This window comes from Dendrobates tinctorius, unplaced genomic scaffold, assembly GCF_039654945.1.
Source record: "Dendrobates tinctorius isolate UK_male_01 unplaced genomic scaffold, ASM3965494v1 ptg000045l, whole genome shotgun sequence".
Taxonomy (NCBI): domain Eukaryota; kingdom Metazoa; phylum Chordata; class Amphibia; order Anura; family Dendrobatidae; genus Dendrobates; species Dendrobates tinctorius.
The window spans coordinates 2438383-2454258 of record NW_027361713.1 but is presented as its reverse complement, the minus strand read 5'-3'; the positions used below and the strand labels follow the sequence as shown (position 1 = coordinate 2454258).

The 15876-nt window shown below is 46.5% G+C and overlaps 1 protein-coding gene across 5 annotated transcripts in view; it reads left to right on the top strand.

The window, feature by feature from the left end:
* Positions 1–9429: 9429 nt before the first annotated feature.
* Positions 9430–15876, top strand: part of ANKS1A (ankyrin repeat and sterile alpha motif domain containing 1A) — a 537122-nt gene continuing 530675 nt past the window's right edge. For 3 of the 5 annotated variants that reach the window (XM_073575591.1, XM_073575594.1, XM_073575589.1), the window contains exon 1: positions 9431–9716. In XM_073575591.1, the coding sequence (XP_073431692.1) occupies positions 9544–9716 (173 nt within the window). In that variant the 5' untranslated portion in view covers positions 9431–9543. Of the gene's footprint in view, positions 9717–15876 lie in introns of all 5 variants that reach the window. The other 2 variants (XM_073575593.1, XM_073575590.1) reach the window with 2 other exon arrangements.

The window sequence follows — 15876 nt, the reverse complement described above, 5'->3', positions numbered from 1 at the left end:
CTAAACTCAACAGAGCTAGGAGCTGCAAGATAACTCCTAGCAGGGTAACTGCGAGACAAAGTTACCAGGGGGCATAGACACGGAGAATAGTCAAGATGTAGCCAGTGAGTCACACATAGAGATAGCTGCAAAGGTACAAGAGGGGCGAGCAGAGAGTAGTCAGGTCACAGGCAATGAGTCATACACAGAGATAATAACGTAGTACAGAATCAGCAGGCAAACTCACAACGGGAAACAGAACCGGGTCAGAACCACATAAACAAGCTATAGCAACAAACAGGCACACAGGGGTCAGCACACTAGGCCAAAGGCAAAAGTATAACTGGCAGGGATTGAAGCTTCCCAGGGGTTTAAGAAGCTCTCCCAGAACCAGAAAGAGGCCACAATCATTAACCCCAGGTGTGCAGGTCAAAACCTGCACCGAGCTCCAGACATTAACCCCAGGTATGCAGCTCAAAAACCTGCACTGGGATCATGACAGTTCACTGACAAACCCGAGAACTATAGGTCATGGCGAGCCTCGCTCCAGAACGCCATTCTTGGCCTGGACCTTTCCTGTAGTGAGGAGTTAGATCTCTTGGTAAAGTGGCTCGGAAGTGAGATGGTCGAACATGCCAAAAGACTGAGAGACATTAATGTAAAGCATCCCTGCATAGGTCTACGTAAAGTGTGGGAAAGACTTGATGAATGCTATGGGACAGTAGAAGTCATAGAGAGTGCTTTATATAAAGCAATTGATGATTTTCCTAAGATAGGACCTAAAGGTTATCAAAAGGTTAGAGAACTGAGTGATTTATTGATTGAGTTACAGGTTGCCTAAAAGGAAGGAGACTTGCCCGGATTGGCATTCAATAGTACAGAAACTTCCTTACAACCTACAAGAAAAGTGGATTACAAGTGGTTCACGGTATAAACAAAATCATAATGTATTATTCCCTCCTTTCATTGTATTTGTTGATTTTGTCACCAAGCAATCTAGGATTAGAAATTACCCTAGTTTTGACTTTACTCTGTCGTGTTCCACTGCCCCCCTGTGTCAAACCCAGCGGGACACCCGTGGCAGTCCACGAAACTAACATTGTTTCCACAGGCCTTCCTCACAATGTGAATAAACCCCCTCCGGATGAGAGAAAGCCTCAGGATATCAGTAAACATTGTCCTCTACACAAGAAACCTCATCCTCTACTAAAATGCAGAGTCTTCAGGGTGAAGTCTTTAGAGGATCGCAAAGTTTTCTTCAAAGAGAACAATATCTGCTTCAAGTGTTGTGCCACAACCTCTCACTTCGCCAGGAACTGTGAAGCTAGCGTGAAATGTGCAGAATGCAGCAGCACGGATCACAATACAGCCAGGCACCCTGGATCAACTCCACGAGTGTTGTCACAAGCAGAGGAGCACGATGAGAAGCAGAAAGACACCAACGAAGACACCCCTGAGGTCAGCTCTAAATGTATGGAGATCTGTAAGGGACTCACAGGAGGAAGGTCCTGTTCAAAAATCTGTCTTGTCCGAGTCTATCCTGCAGGCCGCAAGGACGAAGCCCTCAAGATATACGCAATCTGGGATGACCAAAGTAACAGGTCCCTAGCCAGGTCCATCTTCTTTGACAACTTCAGCATTGTAGGCCCTGGTTCTCCCTACACCCTAAGGACGTGTTCAGGTACCGTTGAGACGGCAGGGAGAAAAGCTACTGCATACAAGGTGGAGTCCATATATGGCCAAACCTGCCTATCGTTACCGAGCATTCTGGAGTGCAACCAGATTCCTGACAACAGGTCAGAATTTCCTTCACGGGAGATGGTGACACATCACCCCCATCTAAAGCGTATAGCCCACCTGACACCTGAGATGGATCCAGGAACCCCAATAGCTCTACTTCTGGGAAGAGATATACTACAAGTCCACGAGGCTAGGAGAATGTATAAACGGCTCCAGGAACGCTCCGTACGCGCAGAGGCACGACCTTGGATGGGTCATCATAGGAGACGTCTGCCTAGGAGGAGCACACAAGCCGGCCTTAGTCAACAGCATGCTTACCAATACTCTTGAAAATGGACGTCCGTCTCTCTTCCAGCCATGTAAGAGTAGCTTCCTAGTAAAAGAGTTGCCACACAATGCTCCTCTACCTTGTCCGTTAGCTGATCCTTCCTGTGAAGACCACACATGTGACGGCGACCAAGATCACATAGGGTGCACAGTTTTCCACAGAACAAGAGAGGACAACAAGGTAGCAATGTCCATAGAAGACAGACTGTTTTTGGACATCATGGATCGAGAGATGGTAAGAGATGAGTCAAAGAGTTGGATGGCCCCTCTACCATTTAAACCCCAGAGGCAACGCTTACCCATCAACAGAGAACCTGTCTACGGTCGATTTGTCTCCCTCAAACGCAAATTTCAGAAGGCACCTGAAATGAGAGAGCAATTCTTTGCCTTCATGGAGAAAATACTTCAGAATGGCCATGCAGAAATTGCACCTGTACTTCAAGATTCCGAGGAATGTTGGTACCTACCCATTTTTGGTGTGTATCATCCTAAGAAACCTGTTCAGATAAGAGTAGTATTTGACTCAAGCGTCAGATATGAAGGTGTCTCGCTAAACGATGTCTTTTTGTCCTGCCCAGACCTCAACAACAGACTTCTAGGAGTACTTCTTCGCTTCCGCAAAGATGCAGTGGCATTCATGGCTGACATACAACAGATGTTTCATTGCTTCCTTGTCAAAAAAGAACATAGGAACTATTTGAGGTTTTTCTGGTACCGCGATAATGACCCCTACAAAGACATTGTGGAGTATCGGATGAAAGTACACATCTTCGGGAACGGCCCTTTCCCTGCTGCCGCCATCTATGGTCTTAGACATTCAGCCAGAGAGGGCGAAGCAAAGTATGGGTCGGATGTTAGATCGTTTGTGGAGAAGGATTTCTACGTGGACGATTGCTTGAAATCCACACCCACAGATGAATCAGCAGTCTCCTAAAGAGGACACAAGAAATGCTCGCTTTGTCCAATCTGAGGTTGCAAAAAATTGCTTTCAACAGCCGAAAAATGATGGCAGCTTTTCCCTCTCAAGATTGCTCAACTGATCTAAAAGACTTGGATTTAGACACAGACTCCCTTCCCATGCAACGGAGCCTTGGTTTGCTCTGGGATTTGAAGAGAGATGCATTTACCTTTCAGATCAACAAAGAAAAAGCTTTCACATGTAGAGGTGTCCTGTCCGTGATAAACAGCCTGTACAATCCTCTAGGATTTGCAACCCCTGTAACTATCCAAGGTAAAATTATGTTGAGAGACTTCACCCAAGAGATGTCTCAATGGGATGACCCACTTCCCATGGAGAAGAGAGATTTGTGGGTAAGATGGAAGAAATCTTTAGAAGCCTTGTCAGTTGTCTACGTGGCAAGACCATACGCTTCCGTGCCATCAGCAGAAATCAAGACGCAAAGGCTCTGTATCTTCTGCGATGCCTCAACCAAAGCGATTGCAGCAGTAGCGTATCTGAAAACAACTGATATCAAGGAACAATGCCATGTAAGGCTTGTTTTGAGCTGGGCAAAACTAGCGCCAGTCCAGGAGCACACAATAACCAGACTGGAACTCTGTACGGCTGTGCTAGCAGTAGAGTTAGCTGAACTTATCTCGACAGAGATTGACCTGGAAATCAAGGACGTTGAGTTCTACTTAGACAGCAAGGTAGTACTTAGGTACATTTGCAACAAAACTTGATGCTTTTATGTTTACTAACAGCATTCGGGTGCTATGGATCAGGAGGTCCACTTGCCCTTAACAGTGGCGCTATATGTCCCCACACCACAATCCTGCTGTCCACGCAACTATATCTGTTGAATCTAGACACCTTAAGGACACAACCTGGTTTACAGGTCCTGCATTCCAATACCGTTCAACGCCTTACAGTGATGAATCAGACACCTTTGAACTGGTAGATCCAGATGCAGATGAAGAAATCCGACCTCAGGTATCTGCTCTAAGTATGGTGACTTCAGACAATCACCTCAAATCCCACCATTTCAGCAGGTTTTCAACCTGGAACTCGCTTGTTCGTGCCATTGCTTGCTTAATTCATGTGGCTCAGTCTTTCAAGTCAACATCACCCACCAGTCAGAAGTCTTGTAAAGGTTGGCACCACTGCAAGCACGCCTTTACCACTCCAAACCTGGAAAATGAAGTGGCATCAGTTGATGCCAAGCGGAGAGTGTTCTGCCCTCTGAATATAGGGCAAATATGTTGCTGTGTTATGAATGAGTCACCGGAGGAGGAAAAAACAAAAATACAAGCTAAGTCCAGAAAACCGGAGAGGTTGGTAGCTAGCGGATTGCAGACCCCTGATCCTATTCACAACAACTAACAGTAGCCATGGGGTGTTCCTACGGTGGTCCTAGACACCTCGTTCACAGCCGGAGAACTAAATAAACCTAAAGAAAGAAAGGGGAAATCTAAACTGCCCCAGAGCAGACCCCAAAGCAATAGACAGCCCCCAACATGTAATGATGGTGAAAACAGATGAAAACACAAACACAGACAGAAAGATAGGCTGAGCAAACGATGGGGCCCTCACAACTAGATAGGACAGGAAAGAAAAGCAACTGTCTGCAATCACGCGAAAACCCTGCCAAAAATAATGTCCAACACGTCTGATAGAAAAGGCCCTGAAGTCACTAGACTTCAAAATCACTATATCAGCACTCAGGTATATTCTGAAAACAGAGCAAAGAGATCAACTGATCAGAGACAAAAATGGAGTTCAGCCAGTCCCAACCAGGGCTGGCTGAACACAAACACTAAGTAAACCAGACAAAATCTCATGGAACAATAGCAGAGCAAAAAGTTAGCTTTAGTAGACAGGATTAAACTGGAGGCCAGAGCTCAGAGCAGAGAGGATAACCAGCAACCCAGCAGGGCGTCGGCGGCCTTATATCCACTCAGAGATTCCGGATGTCCAATCACACTCCACCTGTTCAGATGACAGGTTTTTCCCATCCAAATCAATTTCACTACCTCCTTTCACCAGTAGAGGGAGTTCATCGGACATCAAAGGTGAAGGAGAAAATGAGCTCATAACAGTGCTGGTTTAGTTAGCACCATCTAGTGGTGGCTGAATTTATAGCTGTGTCTTAAATAGCATTTACAGCCTGTGTCTTTAACAGAGTGTTGCACTATGAGATTGAAGCAATGCATTGTGGGAATGAAGCAATGTATTCTGGGATAAAGAAGATGCCGTTTTCTTCTGTGTATTTCATAGGACGCACGTTGTTTACTTGTCCTCTTGTAACTCCCTACTTGAGTTTGTTATCCAGGTAAAGCATATTGGGTAATATTAACATCTTTTCTTGCAATGCAGTGTTACAGAGATGTTATTAACTGTATGGTAGTCAGAGCTCAGCAGATGTAATTAGACACCTGTGTGTTTCTATGTAAAGTTTGCATCACACTATGTACTTCCTGTATTTGTGTTAGCTGTGATCATCTGCAAAATATTTACCCATGTTGTTTGTATTCTTTATAGTTTGCATGTTCTATATTTTTCATCAATAAACAAGTTAGACTACAGAGAACAGTCTGCTTATTTTGGAAGATAGAAGGTGGTTTATGCTGTAAGCTAGAGTGCACACCGTGTCAGCGTGTATGAAGGCAGAACAATTACGGTATACTAAGTACGAGTATAGTGAGTCCGAATACTTCAGTACTCGCTCATTCCTAAGTATAATCTAAGGCTATGTGCCCACGTATGCAGAAATTTCCTGAGCAAAACCTGATTCCTTCCCAGGAAATCCGCATTTTTATTTTTCGCGTTGTTGTTGTGTTTTTTTGTGCATTTTTTCCGGACCATCCACATTCTCATTGAATATAGTTGGAAATGCGTTTTTGCCACAAAATTAATGAACATGCTGCGTTTTTTTCCGCAATGCGTTTTTTATGCGGAAAAAAACGCATCATGTGCACAAAAATTGCAGAATGCATTATAAGAATGGGATGCTTAATGTATGCATTTATTAAGCGTTTTTGCATGGAAAAAATGCTTAAAAAACGCAAAAAAACGCTTACGTGGGACACAGCATAACTCTTTTTTCTTTCAGGTTACATCGGGGGCTTATCTACAGCATTACGGAATGCTGTAGATAAGGCCTGTTTCACACATCCGTTTTTTCCCTTCAGTCAAAATCCGCCAAATTTTTTAAAAAACGGATCCACCAAAAAAGGGGCGGATCCGATTTTTCCCCCATAGACTTACATTATTGGCGGATGTTGAGTGACGGTCGTCCGTGCCACCCGTTTTTTTTACGGATCCGCCAAGATTTTAGCGGCTCCCAGGCGGATGAAACGGACCCTGCAATGTTTTTTTGCTTTGGCGGTCCGCTAATTTCAGCATTAACCCATAAATGCCGCCCCGGGAGCCGATAAAATCTCTCTCATCGCGCTCTAACTCACCCGTCCCTCCCGCGATATCCCTCTCCTGATCGTGCTCCACCTCCCGCGATATCCCTCTCCCGATTACGCTCCACCTCACGCGATATCCCTCTCCCGATCGCGCTGCACCTCCCACGATATCCCTCTCCCGATCATGCTCCACCTCCCGCGATATCCCTCTCCTGATCGCGCTACTCCAGCTCCCACGATGTCCCTCTCCCGGTCGCGCTCCACCTCACGCGATATCCCTCTCCCGATCACGCTCCACCTCCTGCGATATCCCTCTCCCGATCGCGCTCCACCTCCCGCGATATCCCTCTCCCGATCGCACTCCACCTCCCGCGATATCCCTCTCCCGATCGCGCTACTCCAGCTTCCGCGATGTCCCTCTCCCGGTCGCGCTCCACCTCACGTGATATCCCTCTCCCGATCGCGCTCCACCTCCCGCGATATCCCTCTCCCGATTGCGTTACTCCAGCTCCCGCAATGTCCCTCTCCCGGTCGCACTCCACCTCCCGCGATATCCCTCTCCCGATCACGCTCCACCTCCCGCGATATCCCTCTCCCGATCGCGCTCCACCTCCCGCGATATCCCTCTCCCGATCGCACTCCACCTCCCGCGATATCCCTCTCCCGATCGCGCTACTCCAGCTCCCGCGATGTCCCTCTCCCGGTCGCGCTCCACCTCACGTGATATCCCTCTCCCGATCGCGCTCCACCTCCCGCGATATCCCTCTCCCGATTGCGTTACTCCAGCTCCCGCAATGTCCCTCTCCCGGTCGCACTCCACCTCACGTGATATCCCTCTCCCGATCACGCTCCACCTCCCGCGATATCCCTCTCCCGATCGCGCTCCCCCTCCCGCGATATCCCTCTTCCGATCGCGCTCCACCTCCAGCGATATCCATCTCCCGATCGCGCTCCACCTCCCGCGATATCCCTCTCCCGATCGCGCTCCACCTCCCGCGATATCCCTCTCCCGATCGCGCTCCACTTCCCGCGATATCCCTCTCCCGATCGCGTTCCACCTCTCGCGATATCCCTCTTCCGATCGCGCTACTCCAGCTCCTGCGATGTCCCTCTCCTGATCGCGCTCCACCTCACGTGATATCCCTCTCCCGATCACGCTCCACCTCCCGCGATATCCCTCTCCCGATCGCGCTCCCCCTCCCGCGATATCCCTCTCCCGATCGCGCTCCACCTCCCGCGATATCCCTCTCCCGATCGCGCTCCACCTTCCGCGATATCCCTCTCCCGATCGCGCTCCACCTCCCGCGATATCCCTCTCCCGATCGCGCTCCACCTCCCGCGATATCCCTCTCCCGATCGCGCTCCACCTCCCGCGATATCCCTCTTCCGATCGCGCTACTCCAGCTTCCGCGATGTCCCTCTCCCGATCGCGCTCCACCTCCCGCGATATCCCTCTCCCGATCGCGCTACTCCAGCTCCTGCGATGTCCCTCTCCCGATCGCGCTCCACCTCCCGCGATATCCCTCTCCCGATCACGCTCCACCTCCCGCGATATCCCTCTCCTGATCGCGCTCCACCTCCCGCGATATCCCTCTCCCGATCGCGCTCCACCTCCCGCGATATCCCTCTCCCGATCGCGCTCCACCTCCCGCGATATCCCTCTTCCGATCGCGCAACTCCAGCTCCCGCGATGTCCCTCTCCCGATCGCGCTCCACCTCCCGCGATATCCCTCTCCCGATCGCGCTACTCCAGCTCCTGCGATGTCCCTCTCCCGATCGCGCTCCACCTCCCGCGATATCCCTCTCCCGATCACGCTCCATCTCCCGCGATATCCCTCTCCCGATCGCGCTCCACCTCCCGCGATATCCCTCTCCCGATCGCGCTGCACCTCCCGCGATATCCCTCTCCCGATCACGCTACACCTCCCGCGATATCCCTCTCCTGATCGCGCTCCACCTCCCGCGATATCCCTCTCCCGATCGCACTTCTCCAGCTCCCGCGATGTCCCTCTCCCAGTCGCGCTCCACCTCACGCGATATCCCTCTTCCGATCGCGCTACTCCAGCTCCCGCGATGTCCCTCTCCCGATCGCGCTCCACCTCCCGCGATATCCCTCTCCCGATCGCGCTACTCCAGCTCCTGCGATGTCCCTCACCCGATCGCGCTCCACCTCCCGCGATATCCCTCTCCCGATCACGCTCCACCTCCCGCGATATCCCTCTCCCGATCGCGCTCCACCTCCCGCGATATCCCTCTCCCGATCGCGCTCCACCTCCCGCGATATCCCTCTCCCGATCGCGCTCCACCTCCCGCGATATCCCTCTCCCGATCGCACTACTCCAGCTCCCGCGATGTCCCTCTCCCAGTCGCGCTCCACCTCACGCGATCTACATGCAATTCGCAAACGCCGCGGTCGCTTTAAATTTGGCCACATCGCTTCTCCCACGGATCCTTCATCCTACGTGCTCCGCTCACATCCATCCATCACGGATCAGCTGGTTTCAACCTTTGGCGGATTTCAACTGACCGCCGATGGCGGAGGTATGAAACAGGCCTAATCCCCTGATGGCGGTGGCCGCAGCTTATAGGCCAAAAATGGGGTGACAGATTCCCTTTAAAGGGGCCACTGAGATTATTTCGCCTGACGCCACAAAAACCTGGAGCCGGCCTTGATGACATCTACTACATGATCTGTACTCAGTTATCTGCATTTGGTATCTACAGTATCTGTTGTTCCTAGTTATCACTGTTATTACTGATATTACATAGGACTGCAGGTGACATATACTACATTATCTGTAAAGTTTTCACTGTGGAGTCACATTTTGTGTTTGTGGAGGGGGGTAGTCTGTAAGCTATATCCCTCAGGGCTACCGTCTGTTGTGACCATAGCAACACCCCTGCTGTGTGTATTCCGCATATCCGAGAGGCCAGAGAATCCTGCGCTCAGTGCGCTGGTACAAGCGAAAGTTTCAACAAACTTTATTGCACCCAGTCTGTGTGACAGTCTGTGAACACTAGAGCAGCGGGCATGCGTGTCACGGCATTACGTTGTCTGTACACAGACTATGGAATGTACGCGTGACGTCCTGACGTTCGCCTCGGAAGTGGCGGTGGGGGCGTGGTTGCCGGGGTGACGGCGGGATGGGGAAAGAGCAGGAGCTCCTAGAAGCCTCTCGTACCGGTAACCGGGCAGCGGTAGAGAGGTTGTTAGGGGGGAAGAGACTGAGTGGTGCCGGTGCTGGTGCAGCTTCTGGGGGCGGGACTGGAGCAAGTGGAGGAGGGTCTGGCAGTCACCCACTAAGTAGTCTGCTCAGGTAAGGTGCTCCTGCTTACTGTAACATGGGGGCTCCGTGTGGCGACTGTGGGGATGGCGCATTCATGTCAGTGCCTGCCCTCGCCCTGTCTGGGTGATCACATAGGCAGGCACGTAGTGGTGCAGGCACAAGGACCATGTCGGTGCTTCCCATCATTTAGGCTGTGCTCCTAGACTTCTGCATGGGGTTTGTGGAAGCTGGTGTACATGTTGTAGAGACAGCACATAGAATGTCAGACCCGCTTGTCTGTCATGGAAATGTTTCCCTTACTAGTATGGGTAAAGCGCTGGCACCTATGGTGGGTGCCAGGGGGTCCAGTGCGACTTGCCATTTGATGTGCACTACACGTAAGCTGTAACATTGTTCTAATCAGCTGTCTCGCCATACTTATGTCGGAAACCAGATTGTGACTTGTTAGGGGGAACCTGTCAGCAGGATTGTGCACAGTAACCGCTACAGTGTCAGGTTGGCGCCGTTATACTGATCGCTCACTGATCTGTCTCCTAGTTTACATATTGAAAAAAACAAACCAAAACCTCTTATGCAGTCAGGTGCCAGATGGTGCTGTATCAGCTATCAGTGATCGCCGTTGCACATGCGCCGGCGGCACCATCTTGGAAGAATTTTTTTTTTTTTTTTCCCCCCCTCTAGCAAAATGGCGCCGCCGGCGCAATAGCAACTATTGGCGATCACTGGTAGCTGCTACAGCAGGTGCCATTTCAAATGGATTTTTTAAATTTCAAACATATTACTTATATACACAGTACACATGCGATTATGCTGCAGCGCAGGTGCCATGGCTGGCGCATGTCTGCCGAAGGTTTTTTTTTTGTGTATATATATATATATATATATATATATATAGAATTGAGAGTCCTCAGTGATTGATACATTTTAATGGCTAACTGAAAAGATGGTAACACATGGCAAGCTTTTGTGACTACTCGGGTCTCTTCATCAGGCTTTGACTAATACAAAATCTGAAGAATCACCTATATATGCACAACACAGCACAGAGAAAATGCAATAGATGAGACAAGTGACATGAAGCAGAATTATCATTATGGGATAGGGAGAAACCTAAATATTGGACCAGTCCATAGATAAGGAGTCTGGATGTTTTACTGTCCTCTGATTGGGGTATCCTAATGTGTTGTGATGCCCCCACAAGGTCTTAGGAGCAAATTCCTTAATTGATGTAAAAATACATAAATCCTTGCGACATATTCCTTCCAGCACTGAGAGTGTCAAAGGTCATCATAAATTTATACTCCCAGACCCTCCTGTCTCTCTGAGACTTGAAGTTACTTTTCAATACCAGTAATTTCTACTGGCTAACACAGTACAAAGATATACATCTTTCCTGTGTGTGTGTGTGTATATATATATATATATATATATATATATATATAATGCATTTTGTAAACTAGGGGGCAGGTCAGTGAGGGAACAGTGACCTGTCAGCAGGCTGCCTTATGAATGCCTAATCGGAGCACCACATGAAGACCCCCCCACAGGCCACCCTAAAGCATGAACATACCTACAAACTGTAAATAAAGATTACACAACAACCACAAAACGGATTTCATCAACCAAGGTATCATTGTAATCGGTGTAACGGCGCCAACCTGACGCTGTGTGTAGGTTGCTGTGCACAATCCGTTTATCCCCTTTCCGACATCGGGCGTAAAATTTACACCGATGTCGGACTCCATCCCTTTGATGTGGTTTCCGACGGTGAGCCCACATCTTTCCTGGCACATATCAGCTGTGTTGAACAGCTGACATGCTGGGAATAACCGCGGGTGGATTCGCTCTCCACGCGCGGCTTTTAACCTGTTAAATGCTGCTGTGAGACTGACAGCGGCATTTAACCTATGCTTCCGGCCATCAGGACGGAAATCCGCCTATCGGTGACCCCCGTCACGTGATCGCAGGTCACCAATAGGTTGACATGACAACCAGAGGTCTCCTAGAGACCTCTATGGTTGTCACTGCTGGATTGCTAAACGGTGTTCAGAGAAAAAAAGTCAAAGCACCGGAATTAATTTTTTTTGGTTGCCGCAACATTGCAATAACAGCCAATCAAAAGAGCGTATCTGCACCAAAATGGCATAATTAAAAACGTCAGCCTGGCGCACAAAAAATAAACCCTCACCCAACCCCATATCACGAAAAATGGAGACGCTACGGGTCTCGGAAAATGCTGCAATTTTTTTGTAACAAAGTTTGGATTTTTTTTCACCACTTAGATAAAAAAAAAAAGCCTAGACATGTTTAGTGTCTATGAACTCGTAATGACCTGGAGAATCATAATGGCAGGTCAGTTTTAGCATTTACTGAACCTAGTAAAAAAGCAAAACAAAAAACAAGTGTGGGATTGCACTTTTTTGCAATTTCACCACACTTGGAATTTTTTTCCTGTTTTTCAGTACACGATTTGTTAAAACCTGTGATGTCGTTCAAAAGGACAACTCGTTCCGCAAAAAGCAAACCCTCACATAGCCATATTGACAGAAAAATAAAAAAGTTATAGCTCTGGGAAGAATGGGAGCAAAAAAAAACCCAGAAAAAGCTCTGGTCATGAAGGGGATGAAAAGACTGTCACTCCAGTACAGGGATGGCGTGCAAAATGGTGACTTGCTTCTAGATAGAAGTGTGATATCTATAGATGCAAAAGATTTATCAAACACTGTGAGACACTTTGGTAAATTTGGAGAAATAACGGCAATGCACGCGGTAACCAGCTGGAAGGGTCCTTGCTCTCCTCTAATACTGCAGATGGAACATTGCCTGTGCTTACAGCTTTGGAGAGCACAACTCAGGCCAGTGGTTCTATAGCGCTGCAGGTCCGAACGGCCATTCTTCAGGAGTGCGCTACCCTCAGAAAGCAGAAACAAGATGGAACAGCACACTTATAAATAATTTTTAAAATTCCACTCCCCCTCCATATTTGGTATCAATATCTGTTAACCCCTTCACATCTGGGCCATTTTCCGTTTTTTTCATTTTCGTCTTTATCTTCAAAAGCCACAACTTTATTTTTCTGTGTAGGGCTTTTTTTTAGCTGGACAAGTTGTACTGTTGGTTTTGAATGGCACCATTCTTTTTATTATGTGTTATGTTGAAATTGCGAAAAGAGTGCAATTCCAGAAATATTCACTATGCAGTAATACTGACCTGGCAACGTGATTTTCCAGGTTAGTACAATTACACAGATATAAAACATTTATATATTTTTTTTAAAGTGAAGGGAAAAAATTGGGACTTTGTAAAAAAAAATAAAAAAAAATAAAAAATGGCGACATAAGCACTTTTTTTCCCAAGACCCATAGCACTTTCAAATTTCTGGACATAGGGCTGGGCGATGGCTTATTTTTTGCAACATGAGTTGAAGTTTTTATTGATATAATTTTGGGGTAGATACAATGTTTTTATTGCAAGTTTGCAGCTGCCAAAAACAACCCTTTAGGCCTGTTTCACATTTCAGTTATTTGACGTCAGTCAAAAACCGCCAGGTTGTGAAAAAACGGATCCGTTTCTGTTGTGGCATAAACGGATGCCACCGGATCCGCTTTATCAGTTTAGGAGTGAAATTTAAAGGAACACGAGAGAGAGCTTTTTTTCCGCCAGAACGGAATTTGGGGTTAAATTTCTGGCAAGGAAATTTCTTCCGGGCATGCTCGGTGTGAAAAAGCGGATCCGTTGCCAGATTCCGTCAAAAAACGGTTGGCAATGGATCCGCCACCCATAGGCAACCATTATAATGAATGGCGGATAGTGACGGATCCGTTGATATCTGCGATTTTGACGTAGACAAAAAAACATTGTCCGGCCACTGAAGTCAGCGGACGCCAAAATTTTGGCGGATCCATCAAATGCAGAACGGCGGATTTTGACTGACGTCAAATAACTGAAGTGTGAAACAGGCCTTAAGGCTAAGTCCACACTGGGCATTTTTTATGCATTTTTATGCTAATTTTCAGCTGCGTTTTACAGTACCGGCAAAGCCTATGATATTTCAGAAATCTCATGCACACACTTTTTTTCATCAGTATTTTGTACTTTGCATGATTTTTTGGACATTTTTTGTCACTTCTTTCAGCGGATTTTCAGTGATTTTCACCCATTGACTTGAATCTAGCATGTCAAAAGAGCAGCAAAAAATGCACCAAAAGCGCAAGGAAAACGGGCTTTTTTTTTTTTCCCCGCAGCTTCTTTCCTGCCAAGAGATCAGGTTTTGCTGCTGAAAAAAAATGCGTACTGTTTACTTGCCCTAATTCTGACATTTTAATATTTTTTTCTCATTATGCCTTTTACTGATCAATTAATTTAATTTATATTTTGAGCAGACTTTTATGAACGCAGTGATAACAAATGTTTGTTTTTTTTTAATTTTCAGTGGGGAAAAAGGGAGGTGATTTGAGATTTTTTTTAAAAAATATTTTTCTCACTTTTTACTGTATTAGTCCTCTCAGGGTCATTCCATACTTGTGTTAGGGCTCATACTCATTTGCGAGAAGCATAGTGTGAGGGTACATACTCATTTGCGAGAAATTCCGCCAAGTGCAATCCGATAAAAATTTGGATTTCACTCTGACCAATGTTATTCAATGGGTGACATCTCATCTGCAATTTTTTTTTTTCTCAGCTGAAATCGGACTGAGAAAAAAACTGCAACATGCTGCATATCTCAGACGAGACTCGCCAATGCAAGTCAATGGTCGTGAGAAAAAAAATCGCACAGCACTCACACCATGCGAGTGCTGTCCGATTTTTATGCACTGGTGTCCTTTGAAAAGCCGACAATTCATGTGTGGTGTACAGTAAAATCACACTGACAGCTCACAAAACATTATATACACACACTGCTCAAAAAAATAAAGGGGAAACTCTAATAACACATCCTAGATCTGAATGAATGAAATATTCTCATTGAATACTTTGTTCTTTACAATGTTGAATGTACTGACAACAAAATCACACAAAAATCATCGATGGAAATCAAATTTATTAACCAATGGAGGCCTGGATTTGGAGTCACACACAAAATTAAAGTGGAATGTAATGTCCTTAACCCCTTCACCCCCAAGGGTGATTTGCACGTTCATGACCGGGCCAATTTTTACAATTCTGATCACTGTACCTTTATGAGGTCATAACTCTGGAACGCTTCCATGGATCCCGGTGATTCTGACATTGTTTTCTCGTGACATATTGTACTTCATGTTAGTGGTAAAATTTCATTCAAATAACTTGCGTTTATTTGTGAGAAAAATGGAAATTTGGCGAAAATTTTGAAAATTTCGCAATTTTCCAACTTTGAATTTTTATGCCCTTAAATCACAGAGATATGGCACCAAAAAAACTTGATAACTAACATTTCCCACATGTTTACTTTACATCAGCACAATTTTGGAACCAAAATTTTTTTCTGTTAGGAAGTTATAAGGGTTAAAAGTTGACCAGCGATTTCTCATTTTTACAACACCATTTTATTTTTACGGACCACATCACATTTGAAGCCACTTTGAGGGGTCTATATGATAGAAAATACCCAAAAGTGACACCATTCTAAAAACTGCACCCCTTAAGGTGCTCAAAACCACATTCAAGAAGTTTATTAACCCTCTCATACAATCCTTATTGAAAAAATGACTAAGTATGGAATGGACAAGGCAACTGTTAGGTGGATTCATAGCTGGCTTAGTGATCGGACCCAAAGAGTGGTCGTAAATGGCTGCACATCCAGTTGGAAGAATGTCTCAAGTGGGGTACCACAGGGCTCTGTCCTGGGCCCTGTATTGTTCAACATCTTTATCAACGATTTAGATGAAGGAATTGAGGGTAAACTGATTAAATTTGCTGATGACACAAAGCTAGGAGGGATAGCTAATACTAGAGAAGAGATAGAGAGGATTCAAAAAGATTTAAATAAACTGGAGAAGTGGACAGTAACTAACAGAATGGTTTTTAACAGGGAGAAATGCAAAGTACTACATCTGGGCAATAAAAATGAAAAAAGCATATATAGAATGGGAGGAATAGGGCTAAGTGACAGCACATGTGAAAAAGACTTGGGTATACTAATAGATCACAGACTGAATATGAGTCAACAGTGTGATGCAGCAGCAAAAAAGGCAAATGCAGTTCTAGGATG